Source organism: Arachis stenosperma, chromosome 9 (assembly GCF_014773155.1).
Source record: "Arachis stenosperma cultivar V10309 chromosome 9, arast.V10309.gnm1.PFL2, whole genome shotgun sequence".
NCBI lineage: Eukaryota > Viridiplantae > Streptophyta > Magnoliopsida > Fabales > Fabaceae > Arachis > Arachis stenosperma.
In genome coordinates, this window is record NC_080385.1 from 19279970 (window position 1) to 19293766 (window position 13797).

The 13797-nt window shown below is 35.3% G+C and overlaps 1 protein-coding gene across 1 annotated transcript; it reads right to left on the reverse strand.

Moving 5' to 3' along the window:
* Positions 1-11740: 11740 nt before the first annotated feature.
* On the reverse strand, positions 11741-13200 carry LOC130949206 (uncharacterized). The gene is made up of 7 exons (XM_057877994.1): positions 13121-13200; positions 12899-13031; positions 12744-12796; positions 12432-12555; positions 12166-12348; positions 12025-12090; positions 11741-11935 (listed from the first exon to the last, which is right to left on the reverse strand). The coding sequence occupies exons 1-7, from the start codon at positions 13198-13200 to the stop codon at positions 11741-11743; spliced, it is 834 nt and encodes a 277-aa protein (XP_057733977.1).
* Positions 13201-13797: the final 597 nt, after the last annotated feature.

Consider the following 13797-nt stretch of genomic DNA (forward strand, 5'->3'; position numbering starts at 1 on the left):
GTTATAAAATAAGAATAGTTCAATTATTTTGATGTGGTGGCATTACTTTTATTTTCTGAATGTATGAATAAACAATGCATATTTGAAGTTGGAATTTTAGAATGTTGGCTCTTGAAAGAATGATGATGAAAGTGAAGTATTATTGGTAATAAAAAAAATCCAAAAATTGATTCTTGAAGCAAGAAAAAGCAGCAAAAAGAAAAAGAAAAAGCATGTTGCAAAAGAAAAAATTAATATATATGCATGCGAAAAAAAATAAGCGAAAAAAATGAAAAATAAAAAGTAGAAAAAGCCAATAGCTCTTTAAACCAAAAGGCAAGAGAAAAAAGCCAATAACCCTTTAAATCAAAAGGCAAGGGTAAAAGGATCAAAGGTTTTGAGCATCAATAGTTAGGAGGGCCTACAAGGAATAAAATCCTAGCTTAAACGACTCAACCAAGCTGTCCCTAACCATATGCTTGTGGTGTGAAGGTGTCAAGTGAAAAGCTTGAGACTGAGCAGTTAAAGTCATGGTCCAAAGCAAAAAGAGTGTGCTTAAGAACTCTGGACACCTCTATCTGAGGATTCTAGCAAAGCTGAGTCACAATCCGAAAGGGTTCACCCAGTTAAAGTGTCTGTGGCATTTATGTATCCAGTGGTAATACTGGAAAACAAAGTGCTTAGGGTCACGGCCAAGACTCTGAAAGCTGTGTTCAAGAATAAAAAAGAACTAAACTATGAGAGTCAATAATATCATCTGGATTCTATGTTCCTAAAGAGACCAACATTTCTTAGTTTCAATGGATAGTGAGATGCCAAAACTATTCAGAAGGAAAAAGCTACTAAGTCCCGCTCATCTAATTAAAACTGAGCTTCATTGGAAACTCTGAGATTTATTGTATCTTACTCTTCTTTTTATCCTACTGTGTTTTTAGTTACTTGGGGACAAGCAACAGTTTAAGTTTGGTGTTGTGATGAGCGGATATTTTATACGCTTTTTGGCATCATTTTCATATAGTTTTTAGCATGTTTTGTTTGATTTTTATTAAGTTTTCATAGGTTTTAGTGTTAAATTTATATTTTTGGATTTTACTTTGAGTTTGTGTATTTTTAGGCAATTTCAAGTATTTTTTGGCTGAAATTGCGGAGCTGGAGCAAAAGTCTTATTCAGAGACAGAGAAAGCACAGCAGATGTTGTCCGGATCTGACCTCCTTACATTCAGAAGAGCTTTTCTGGAGTTACAGAAGTCCAAATAGAGCATTCTTAACGATTATGGAAAGTTGACTTCCAGAGCTTTCCAGCATTGTATAATAGTCTATACTTTGCTTCAGAATAGAAGGCCCAAAAATGGCATTCAACGCCAGCCTCCTACACCATTCTAGGCGTCCAGCACCCAAAGGAGGAGACCTGCATCCAAATGCCCAAAGAGGACCCCCCTAGTTAGCGTTCAATGCCCTAGAGGCCTCCTAGCATGTGTATCTCATTAAAGCTCAGCCCAAACACTCACCAAGTGGGCCCCAGAAGTGGATTTTAGCACTAAAAAGACTGTTTTACGCTTCTTAGTCATTAGTTTAGTATTTAAGGGATATTTTACATAATCATACAGAGCTTTATGCCATATTTTCATTTTATCATTGTGTTTCCTATCAATGTGAGTTTCTAAACCTCCTAGGTTGAGGGGAGGAGCCCTGCTGAGTTCTATGAATTAATAAAATTATTACTGTTTCTTTTCAATCTGTGTTTGATTCAATTCTAAGATGTATCTTCATTTTTCAACTTGATGAATGGAATGACCTGTGACAATCATCTCCATTCTTCATACTAAGATCGCGTGCTTGACAACCACCCGTGTTCTTCTTGGGTTCGTGTGAATACATGACTGGAAAGCATCAAACTGCCAGCTTGATTATACATCTCTTAGACGGCTAATCCACGACTTCGTTAGGAACTTCTTGAGACACCAGTTCAGCTGAGGTATGGGGAGATTAGGGTCTCTGTGGTAGAGGCTAGAACCCAAAGGCGTAGCATTCTCTAATCTGGAAGATTCGACCTTGTCTGTGGCATTTTGAGTAAGATCATTAAGGAGAATGGACTGCTTGAGCTTCACCCTCAATCAGAATGGATCCGCACTAACCCTGGGATTCAGATCTGGAGGAGATTGACGACTGCGGCCGTATGGCGTTGATCACATACAGCCTGCCATAGAAGAAATCATTCACAATTGAAGAAGACAGCAATACCTGAGTTAATCCAAAAGGACAAAGCATCTCCAAGCCTTAACCACCTTCTTATCATAGTTTACACTACTTCTGAGTTCTGAGTATCCTTTTTCTTTTTATTCCCTTTTATGCAATTAAACATGTCAACCTAGTTTAGATTCACAAATCCAACAACTCTTCTACCCACCTGACTAAGACCTGCAAGATAACCATAGCTTGCTTCAAACCACAATCCTCGTGGGATCGACCCTGACTCGCTCAGGTATTACTTGGATGACCCAGTGCACTTGCTGGTTCAGCTGTACGAAGCGTGGGGATTCGTGTACCAGATGCTGAGTATTTTTGTTTTCGAATTCAATTTTTTATTTTTGAATAATTGATTAGAAGTCTTTGTTAAGATGTTTAGTCGTACCGAATTCTTTGTTGCTCGTGGTATGAGTTTTTGTGTCGGTATGTTATTCTGAGTTTTTTTTATTTTTTTATTCTTGAATATCATCTCATATGTTATGGTCACCAATAGCAAAAAAGTGTATGTTATTGCCAAGTTACATAATTGGAACCATTTTAAATTACCATGAAAGATTGAGCCAAGAATGTAATTAGAGTCAAAGGAATTGCTCTGCGAGGATGAGGCTGCATAGGAGAATTATGTGGCAATAGCTTATTGTTGTGCAAGAAGTGTCATATAGAGTGAAAGAGAATTTGAAGATGAAAAAAGAAATTAATTCAAAAATGATCTGCGTGGCTTTTATACATGTTCAAATATTTATACTAGGTGACTGCATTAGTTCTATAAGCTCTACATGTATATTAAATGTATATTTAATTTTTTATAAAAAATAATCAATTATTTTTAGACCTATGAATTTTTTAAAAAATAATTCAACTCAAATTCTTAAAATAATCAATTATTTTTTAATTTATATTATACTTTAGTCAACTAATTATACAAAATTATTTTCAGATCACGAATTAAATATTCGGCAAGATATCTTTAACATAAAAAGATTCAAAATAAAGAATTGGTTACATATAATGTAATCAATCTCTAAATAATATAATTAACTTATCTCCACCTGTATCGCATGGATGCACTCTAATTCTATTAGTATGTAAATAATATAATACCGACTATATTACTTTATATCATGAATTTACTATTCCACACATTACGCGAGTCTCAATTTAGTGATTGTTAAATTAACTGAACACTGTTATTTAACCATTAGGTTAAGGAGCTAACCTTCGAAATCTGGCATGGAATCGTGACCTGTTGGATTAACAGGATGCATATCTGATGATGATTGTTCGTTGAAGAAGAATGCAGACTTCTAATTATCCACAACTCCGTCCAGTGCGAAAGGTCGGGTTTCTTTCATTATTTCGATAGCTTTCTTTGTGATCCGTTTCCCTATTTATAATTTTAGGTGTATAAGATTATTATATATTATGTAACTATTTTTAATCTTAAAAAATTGGATAAGTAATTATCTAGCAAAAAAATGATATTATTAAACTCAGCAGTTAGTAACAATCCTTAGATAGAGAAAAATATTATTGCTAGTCACTTTTTGATTAAATAAATTTCCAAATCTGTAAACAATTAATTTCTGTGCTCGTTAAAAGTTTAACCTCGTAATTTTCACACGTCCCATCATATAAAAATACTTTAATGTTTTTAACAACATGAACATATAATTAAACATTTATAGGTTATAATATTATCCTTTACAATGTAAAGATATAAATTACTCAAACACTAATAAATACTAAAGTAAACCAAATAAAAAAAGGTTATTTATATTTTAACAAATCTAAAATTAAAAAAAAGTTATGTAAAATCAGGTAACCTTTTTATATAACAAACAAATGTTAGTATATTTTAACTTAAAAACAAAATTAATCACAATGATATATTACAGAACATATAATACCATAGTTAAATATAGAAGATTTAGATTTTCTCTAACTCTTTAATGGAATAAGTGGATTCGTTTCCAAGAGTGTGAGGTAAAATCAAGTTTTAATCTATCGTAAGGAGTTACCCATGTCGTCCTATAGTTGGAGTGGCTGATGGTCCACCATTAATCCCTGAAATATTGGTATAGTCTTGGCCTGGTGAGGCATTTTTCTTTATGTCATTACCCGTATAATTGCCACTACTGTTGTTCATTGTTAGCACAGTAGGATTGAGGCCAACATGTTGATTATCGTACACTAAATAGGATAGAATACATATCGAAGAATACGGCAGGTCAAGTTAAACAATGCAGTGGTATACTATACTTTTATATACTTGTAATATGAAAGGATTTTACCATTTGTTAGGTTTGAGAGTGGGTTCTTTTGTGAATAACTCGTAGTTTTAGATTGTGTCTTCCTGAAGCCACGAATTGAGAATGTTGACATAGAAGAATCGGATACCCAGAAGTGTTTGGCCATGAGATCAGAATTGCTGGGTCTATCAATAGCCTGGGATGATGATGGGGATTGTTTGACCGTGGCAGAACTTCTCTTAAAAGGCAGTAGTGGTTTCAAATTCGGATCTATTTAATATTAACCATTGACTACAATTAGTATATGGTAAATGAAAAAAGCATGGACCTAACCAAAGGACTTTGCATGTTAATATGATGAGTTAAAGAAGCTCACCGGCTGGGATTGTCCTTTCAAATGTTGGACCTTGTGGTGGTATTCTTCGCTGATTTAAGAGGAATATTTGACGCATCCTGGCTAATTTCGAGCTAAGTATGAAGTTACCGTGGTCCATTATATCGAAACGGGAGATGTAACAATAGAGATAGAAAGCTAATGAAAATGTTCAGTAGTTATGATAGTAGAACCATGAAACGCAAACACGAGGAAAAATGCTTTGCAGAGAAGGAATGACAAATGGTACACACTCAGCTAGTATCGGGAATGTGAGTTAGATTGTGAATATGGAGTAGTGCACATTTCTATCAAACATTTTGGTTTATTGTGGAACTAAGCGGGAACACGGGAAATAAAAAAATTTGGATGGCTGAGGATTGAAATGTCGTGGTGGCGGGGTAACAAATCAAGTAATCCATCTAATGATATGAATTAACAACGAAAGTTGGGAAATCTTGTTGTGTACATGAGGCCCGCTTAATTTAGGGAATATACTGTTCTGGTTCATTTTACATCGTTGAAATATTGTAAACAAATCCACCGATGACATGTAACTACGGGCATGGTTCATGTTTCGTCGCTCAGTGGCATACATCAGGAAACTCTGTTAAATAAGAATGAACAATGAACCACATGTTATCACTTGAGTATACAGATCAGTGATAGATATATAATGCTCAATATTATAGTTAACAATGGGCTATATTAGTCATTAGTCATTGTGCTTAAATGGATATGCTGCTCACGTCTGTGCTTACAAATTCACACTATGGTAACAAATTTTCTCTATCTCATGCAGCTGAATTTAAGTCGTTGAATCATTCCACAAAAGTGATAAGTATTTGGTATTAAAAAAGAGAAGTCGATACCCACATGATTAGTAACTATAGGGTGATAGATTCTACACGGAGTGATTACATTAACTTATGGAACTTTTCCATCACTTATACAAAAGGGGGTTTCATGGTGTGCATTAAAAAGTAACTCCATGAACCATGATATACATCTAACAATGTAATATGATAAGCAATATGAATGGCATTTCTTGAAGGGTCGATGTGATCAATGGTTCCTAGAGTAACTCGACAAAATACTTGTTATACCTTCATTAACATTTATTTACATATACTGGAGGTTGTGCTGATCATAGTTTGATAAGCTCCGCGTACATCACCGACTTATTCAAGGATGTGACGGTAAGTCTAATTATACTGCTTGGCCTTAAGAGGTTATTCCTAACAAAGTATCTCCATCCCCTGGTAAGTTGTACCTCGATGAATGAAACGATATACGTCCAGCGAGTTCCCATATTGTAATCAACGCCTCCAACATGTCGAAGGTGTACAAAGTCCATCCTAGAAGGGAATGCACGTACTGCAAAATCAGTGGGTAGAACTTGGTGATGTAGAGTAGAAATATGCATATCAAAATTTGGAAAAAAAAACATTTCAAAGCAACAGAAATGTGGGAAGATGGTCATCAAAACTTACTATAGAGCAGTTGTGAGCCTCATGGATGGTAATGAAGCAAACATATGTGTCATAGATAGAGCCTACTAGACGATTGATGGGTATAAACTGTGTGAAAGTTGACGAGTTCAGTTGGGCACAGTGCAGCGGATGGTTTGGGAGCTCTACAAACTGTTCGTTGGCGGCTGTTGTGATGAACTGATGAAACTTGACTGGTATGACAGAGTATTTACTGTTGTCGATCTCAGCTCGGGTAGTGCAAATAGTATCTTCCATGATATTTGGCTCAAGATTGTCCGAGTCAGCAGGATCATCATCGTCAATCTTGGGGAGCTCGTTGAGATTAATATCCAGAGATTTTGAATGATAAACGTGGGTATTCTTGTTGGGAGCAGCATCAGCTATCTCAGGGCAATGGTTATGTACAACGATAGGTTCGCCATGAAGGATTGGTTTCTTCTAAGAGTGTGCAGCATCTGCATTTATAGGCAGTCGAGAAGTCGAGGTACGCATCTTTTTCTTATTCTTCTTCTTTTGTTTGTACGTTGCATGATGGAATGTCTCAATCTCATTGAAAAAAGGATCGAGTGGAACCATCTCTTTTCCTTTTCGTGAAATATGATTTGTGTGCGGGTCCCTTAGAGAAAAGAAGACGATCGGAATGCTAACCATCTTATCATCCCCCACCTTGATCACATAAAAGATATCATTGAATAGGAATCTTAGCTTTATAGTACCTCCATTTAGAAGGTGATATACGTGAACCAAATTATCAAACCCTTCCACAATGTAGGTTGTCATATACCCTTTGATAATCCGTAGATGGACAATGTTACGATTAACATCCACTATTTTCATCCGATTGCCTAGGTCATGACAATACTTTCGATAGAACAGGCTTGGTAAAGCATGCATCTTCTATTATGGATAAAAGAGGAAATTGCAAATATCAGCAAAAGGCACATTAACAATTGAAAAAAATCAAAATAATGTCATTGAATGCATGTTAAATTAATGGCTATAGAAGTGTCAAACTAAATAACATGAGCATCTAGAGGAGTGGAGAAAATCATACCACCAGTGGATCTACCGTGAGATAAAAACTCGACATTGTTGGTCAATGCCATGCAAACTCTGATCAGCTTGCATCGTTTATGGCACAAAGCAGGTGTTGGGCTAATGGTGTAGGTAGTTTTAACTGAACGAAGTAGTAATTGTTCATGTGCAGAATCGAATATGAGATATTAGATATATGTGGCAAACAAAGTTTTGCACAATAGAGACCAGCGGTTCCATTAATGACTTGGGGATAGCTACATGTTTGGATCAGTTAAGCTGGTAGAAGATATAGTTTGGTGGCTTGTAAAATGCATTTTAGAGCAAAAGTACCTGATATTTATAACAGAGTACACCAGGGGTGGTATTACTGAAGGAATAGAAGTCTTTCACTCCTTTTATGGTATATATGATATATATAAATATAAAATTAGGATTATTAGTATTCTTTTAATAAACATTTTGTGCTGATGAGGGTGACAGAAAATTCATGATATATATAAAATATAAAATTAGAATTATTAGTATTCTTTTAATAAACTTTATGTGCTAATGACGGTGACAGAGATTTCATCATTTCCTGTACTCTTATTTAGATGTCCATACCATATAGAGTAAAAGAAATATAACCCTATAACATATAATTGGAATTTGTGCACGAATGCACATGTTGAGAGTTGAGGGTGTTCCTTAATTGTGCTTCATTTGTACCATTGTCTTACCCACTAATGGATGACTCTAGAAGGTGGTGTAATCTAGCAGAACAAAATCTAATGCAGTTACAGAAAGGGGTTAGCAAGGCATAGCCGAAGATATGAAGGAAAGGTCTCAAATCGGTGGTAGTCTGCTACACAATTCCCACAGGCGGCTTGGAAGAAAAGTAATCATGACTGTTGAGTTAAGGCTGCCAACTCTTGACATTGTAATTAGAGAATAGTACACTATTCGATGGCAGGAAAATGACAAACTAATGGCCATGTATGAGAGAAAAAATGTTTCTGTTATGGTAGAAGTTAAAAAACTTCAGTGGTGTAGGTAACATTGTATGTACTTCTTTTATAGAAGGCTTGACTTTATAACCATTACTTATTAACATGCTGCAAATATATTATTAGACTCAATTAGTGAAAGGCAGACACATACATGCCATATTCACTCAACAAAAAAATAAATAAATAGATATATAATATTGCACAAGTTTATTATACAGATGCTGGTTACTAATTAATTTTCCATATTAACTCCCTGATTGTATGTGAAACTTTCAATGTTGTATTTGTTAAAAGTTCAACCCTAAGTTAGCTATTACACTGCATGATGAGCCAAGATTAGGTTGATGTTAATGTCAAATTCTTGCTGAGTTTATCTGTTGGGGTTAATAAGTGGTGAATCACAAATTAATCAGAAGCTTTTCGGCCTGCTATCATGTGTACGTCAGTGAAAAAGGAACATGGATTATAAATTTTGGAGACATTTGGGCAATTACTTAATCAATTCCATTACACTAGACTTAAGGGAACATAATGCATAAGTTAAGATTAAGAATACAAAATAGCACCTACAAACTACACATTAGGATAGGTAGATGACTAATGATAAAAATGCTTCATAACTTTAGGACTTGGACATGCATTGTGGTTTCATCTGCAGGTGAGACATGGAATTTGAGGACAGAACCACTCCTACTTGCAAAACTCTTCCAACCTCTAGTGAGATATAACTGGCCCTTTTTGGACTTGTTCCACCTTAATTCCAACCGATAGCAACATTCATTGTCTAGTATAACTTTGACATTGTTATACCTTGAAGGGAATGCATGTTGGGCAAATTGCAAGGGTAGTAGCTGTTCAAGCATGTATGAATAGATGCATGAGTAGAATGTTAATTAAATTTGTCTCTGTTGATGTAATGTATGATTTTTACAGATAGATGGATGACATAATTACCAGGAAACTGTTATCCACTTGGCTTGAGGTCGGAAGCTTCATGCAGGTGTACATTCGATATGTTCTCATTGCAGGGATTATAGGAGCATGCATCACATGTGGTGGACTATTAGTTTCATCGGCATTTCGAAGCGATGATCTCTGTCTTTTAACCGTTGGTGAAGTAGGATTGTTAAGGATCACCTTCTCTTCTAAGGACATGTATCTAATTGGCAAAGGTGATGTCTGTGCCTGAGAGAGGTTGTTGAGTATTTTAGTTGGAAGAATCACCGAACCATTCCTTAACTCAGCGGTCGGTAAAGTTTCATCAGGAAGAATGGGTTGATTTAGATATCCATGCTTCTGAGAGTAGTCGAGACAATAGGTTTCCTTAGAGATAGTTTCGATTTCAGAAGGGTAACCAAAATAACCAGTTTGAAGAGTTGTTGCAATATGGTACTGGCATGGTCCTTGTGTATGGATATTTTGGGTGGACATTTTTTTTGTGGCATTTTCTTGGTGGGTTGGGTTGAAAATAATTGGCTAACAGAAACCCACAAGTACCTCTCTTGATGTAGATTCATGTGTCAAATGATAATAGTTGCTAGCTAACTCAAGAGATGGATAAGAAGGTTCCTTAGTAGCCATGAAGTTGTCTTTGACCTTCATCACAATAAAAACATCTTCACCTACATACATTATTTTTATCCACCCTTCCGATGAAAGGCTAAAGCAATTGACCAGGTTTTGAAAACCATGTACAATATAGCCAGAAGAGTTACCTTTGCATAGAGAAATCTCTATTTGGTTGTTGTTGAGGTCCATCACAATCATCCTTTCACCAAGGAGGGGTCTGTATTTCCTATAGAAGAGGGATGGCAGCTCATGTATGATTTGTGAAGTGAAGAAACAGAATTTAATCTATAAAAAAAGTAAGATAGACTAATATCCAAGGATTTGTACAAAGTGGAGTAAGTTAAGAAGATGGTTAGCGATGACTTACAGCAAGAGGGTCAACGTGGAGATAAAAAATCTAGTCATCATCAAATTCGGATGGAAGGAGCCTCTTCTCTATGGCGATCATGATATCAGAAAATGTAATAGGTTTGATTAGAGCAAGAAATGGGTAGTGAAGATGATGAAAAAAGTACTTATAAGACAATGTAATAGGCACTATATAAACGAAAGGGATGGGATGATAAAGCCAAGTTTGGTGGGGCAGAGTAATTGAGAAGAGTTTGGGATTCGATTTCCAATGAAGGGAAAGGGATCATGACTGAAGGATGAAGGGCTGGATTTTATGATGTTTGATGTCAGTATATGGTTCAATCTTGTTTCATCTAATAATCCAAATTTCACCACTATCTATTAAAGTAACAACACGAAGTAACTGTATACGTATTTTTTGTATAATTAAGATCCAGTCCACATGGTAAGTTATCAAGAGTTCTCAAGTTAGTAGGAATATAAAATTTCATAGCAGTTTGTTATCACCAATTTGTCATTCATATTTTAACTTGCCAAAAGTATGCAAAGTGGTAGGATCAACACAATTTGTGCACATATAAAATTGTGACAAGTCACCGCCACTCCATTGAATAAGGGATGGATAAGGTGGCCATATTTGTACACAATGTATTTTGTCATTGCTTAATTATAGCTATAGCCTAAGTTGATTAGTGTGCAACTGGGGTTGTATTCAACTTGAAGTGTCCCGTGCGATGCACGGGTATGCTAAGTTTAATAAAAATCAGTTAATATTAAGCTATTGTTAGAATAACTAATTAAATAAAGATTTTTTATTTTAAGTTAGATCATAAGAATAAAATTATCTAATTTTATTTTTAAGAAAATGGTAAAAACAAAAAAGTTAAGGTTAAGATTACCGTTTAGTTACAATAAATACATGATAGAAGAATTGTAAACTAAAGTGAAAAAGTATCCAAAAATAATTTATTCAAAAAGGTAACAAATTTATAGAAGAATACAAATGTCTAAAATTACATATTAAATAAATTTTTAAACTAAAATTACCTTCGTGATCTCTTTTCATTATAGCTATCGCCTAAGTTGATTAGTGTGCAACTGGAGTTGTATTCAATTAGTAAATCGCATTCTCTGATCCAAAGCCTGATGTCATATAGCAAAATAGCATGATTTCATTGAACTTCAAATGAAGACATAAGAAGCAAAACAGTCTCATGGAGATCACGTCTGCTTCGACTACATAGACACATTCCAAGCCAAACGACTATATTAATGGTTGGTATAAGTCAACTATACATTATTCAAGCTAATGACATAGCATAAGGCAAACCACAAAGTTGGATGCAGAAGATCCAACGATACAACTTAGGTAATCACTATATATTATACACATAATCTGGTCCGTCGGTAAAACCGATAAGGCCTAGATTAGTTTATTACATAGCAATGACACTAATCATCATGAATCTCGACAATGGTTGCAGTGACACCCATTGTCACTTTCCTGGAGAATGATGCATGGCCAGAATCTGGGTATAGCTTGATCAGCTTCTTAGACCACCCACCAGTGATGATTTTATCATTTGGAGTTGAGAATGCATCATTTGTTCCCTGGGATAGAGTCTCAACAGAGGGAGAAATTGTACCCTAAAAATTCAATCGGGTTGGTATAACACATGTTTTAAACATGATGCATGTATAACAGATCTAGAGAAATATTTGTTCTACATTTATACCTTTGGAGTTTCAGCAGAGTCAGTGTTCATGCTCAGCAGTTCATAATTATCCATACCCATATTGTGCTGCATGGCATAAACAAAATAAATATACAACTCAAATACAAAGATAACCACCAAAATTTTGAAGGATTTTATAACCTCGTCTAAGCTATTCTTTGCAGTAAATTTTGTTATAACTGAGTTGTCCCCACAGAGTTTAGTAACAATTATCCTATATGATTGGAATGCATTCAGATCTTCCATTTTCACAGAAACTTTGAACAGAAATTTCTTTCCCATCAGTGAGTTAAGCTCTGTTGGATATTCTTCATTAACTCCACCCTACAAATGCAAAAAAGAAATTATAATGGCTTCAAGAAAGTGTGTTATAAAGAAGATTCATAGCTGGAAAAAATGCATAATACCCTGGTTAGTTGTGCAAGTTTGAGATCGGATGCGAATATACCAAAGAATTTGGACGCTTCCTTATCGCACAGTAGGAAGGAAGCCGTATCAGTCTCATCAGTAACTCGCATGTTTATGCTAAACCTGTATACCATAACATGAATCGTATTCAAATAGACTATAGGACATTATTACAGAAAGTGTTAAAAAATTATAATAAGATATACCTTGGAGTGTGAGACGATGGGTATGTCTTACACCTAGCACAATGGTATGAGTTCTCGACTTCTTGTAAAGAATGGAAGCAATACTTGCAACTCTTATACCACTACCCATTCTTAGGATCAATGGATATAACTGTGTCAATAGTGACAAAGAGCCCATTCTGCATGTTTGTTTATATTAATCTAGATCTACTAATCTATCAATTTATTACATATAACTGAAATCAGGCTTTGGAGACAACAATGCATGAATGCATGTGCACCTCAATTGAATCCTTCAGCTCGGATATGGGCTTATAAATGGAATGGTTAAGTAGGTCCTCTTCAATTGAATATGTCGGTTCTCCCGTTATTTGGAAAACTTGAGTTGCAGCAGGTACACCTGACATTATGACACTGGAAGTGTACCAGTATACAATATGTGAAAGTTGTATACATCTCAAGTTTATCACTGATAAAATAAGTTGAGTCTGAAATTAAAAGACCTCTTTCGAAAATCCTTGACCTCTTGAAAATCACCATTGATGTGTAGAATGGAATTGTAGTTGGCATTTGATATATCCATTGTACATGTGTACAATCAGGACAACATATAAGAACTTCTGCAATCAGTGTGTTACATAGAATACATTGAAATTGAGTCTTGAAAACTCTTCGGAACAGTAAGATAGCTTTTACTTGAAAGGAAAGGAGACTATAAGAATTAACTTTTTTTAAATTAAAGATGAGAAACTCAACTCCCAGAAATGGTCCACGGCAAATTCTTCCCCGTATTTGTGCCCTTGTTCTCCTATCACAGCCATCGGCATAGGTTCCAGCTGCCACCATCCACGGTGATCAACATGGCGTGTGTGTTATCGCGCTGAGCAAGGTTGCCACTTGTCATGATTTTTTCCATTTCTCGCGATAGAGAATTACGAGCATAAAACATGATTTGGAAATTTTTTTTTTCCTTAGAATAATACAAAAGTGAAATAGGGATAAAGAAACAAATGCATTGCTCACAGCACGCACAACGCATAGGTTAAGGTAGTTGCATCAATTGATTTTTTGTAGTTGGCATTTGATATACCCATTGTACATGTGTACAATCAGGACAACATATAAGAACTTCTGCAATCAGTGTGTTACATAGAATGCATTGAAATTGAGTCTTGAAAAC

What these genes read in the sequence shown, in the direction of transcription:
- LOC130949206 (XM_057877994.1), bottom strand. Translation starts at nt 13,200, where the DNA reads ATGGATATATCAAATGCCAACTACAATTCCATTCTACACATCAATGGT. An exon ending in AGCTGAAGGATTCAATTGAG is followed by an intron (nt 12,797 to 12,898) that starts GTGCACATGCAT and finishes ACAAACATGCAG; the next exon opens with AATGGGCTCTTTGTCACTAT. An exon ending in ACTCTGCTGAAACTCCAAAG is followed by an intron (nt 11,936 to 12,024) that starts GTATAAATGTAG and finishes TTGAATTTTTAG; the next exon opens with GGTACAATTTCTCCCTCTGT.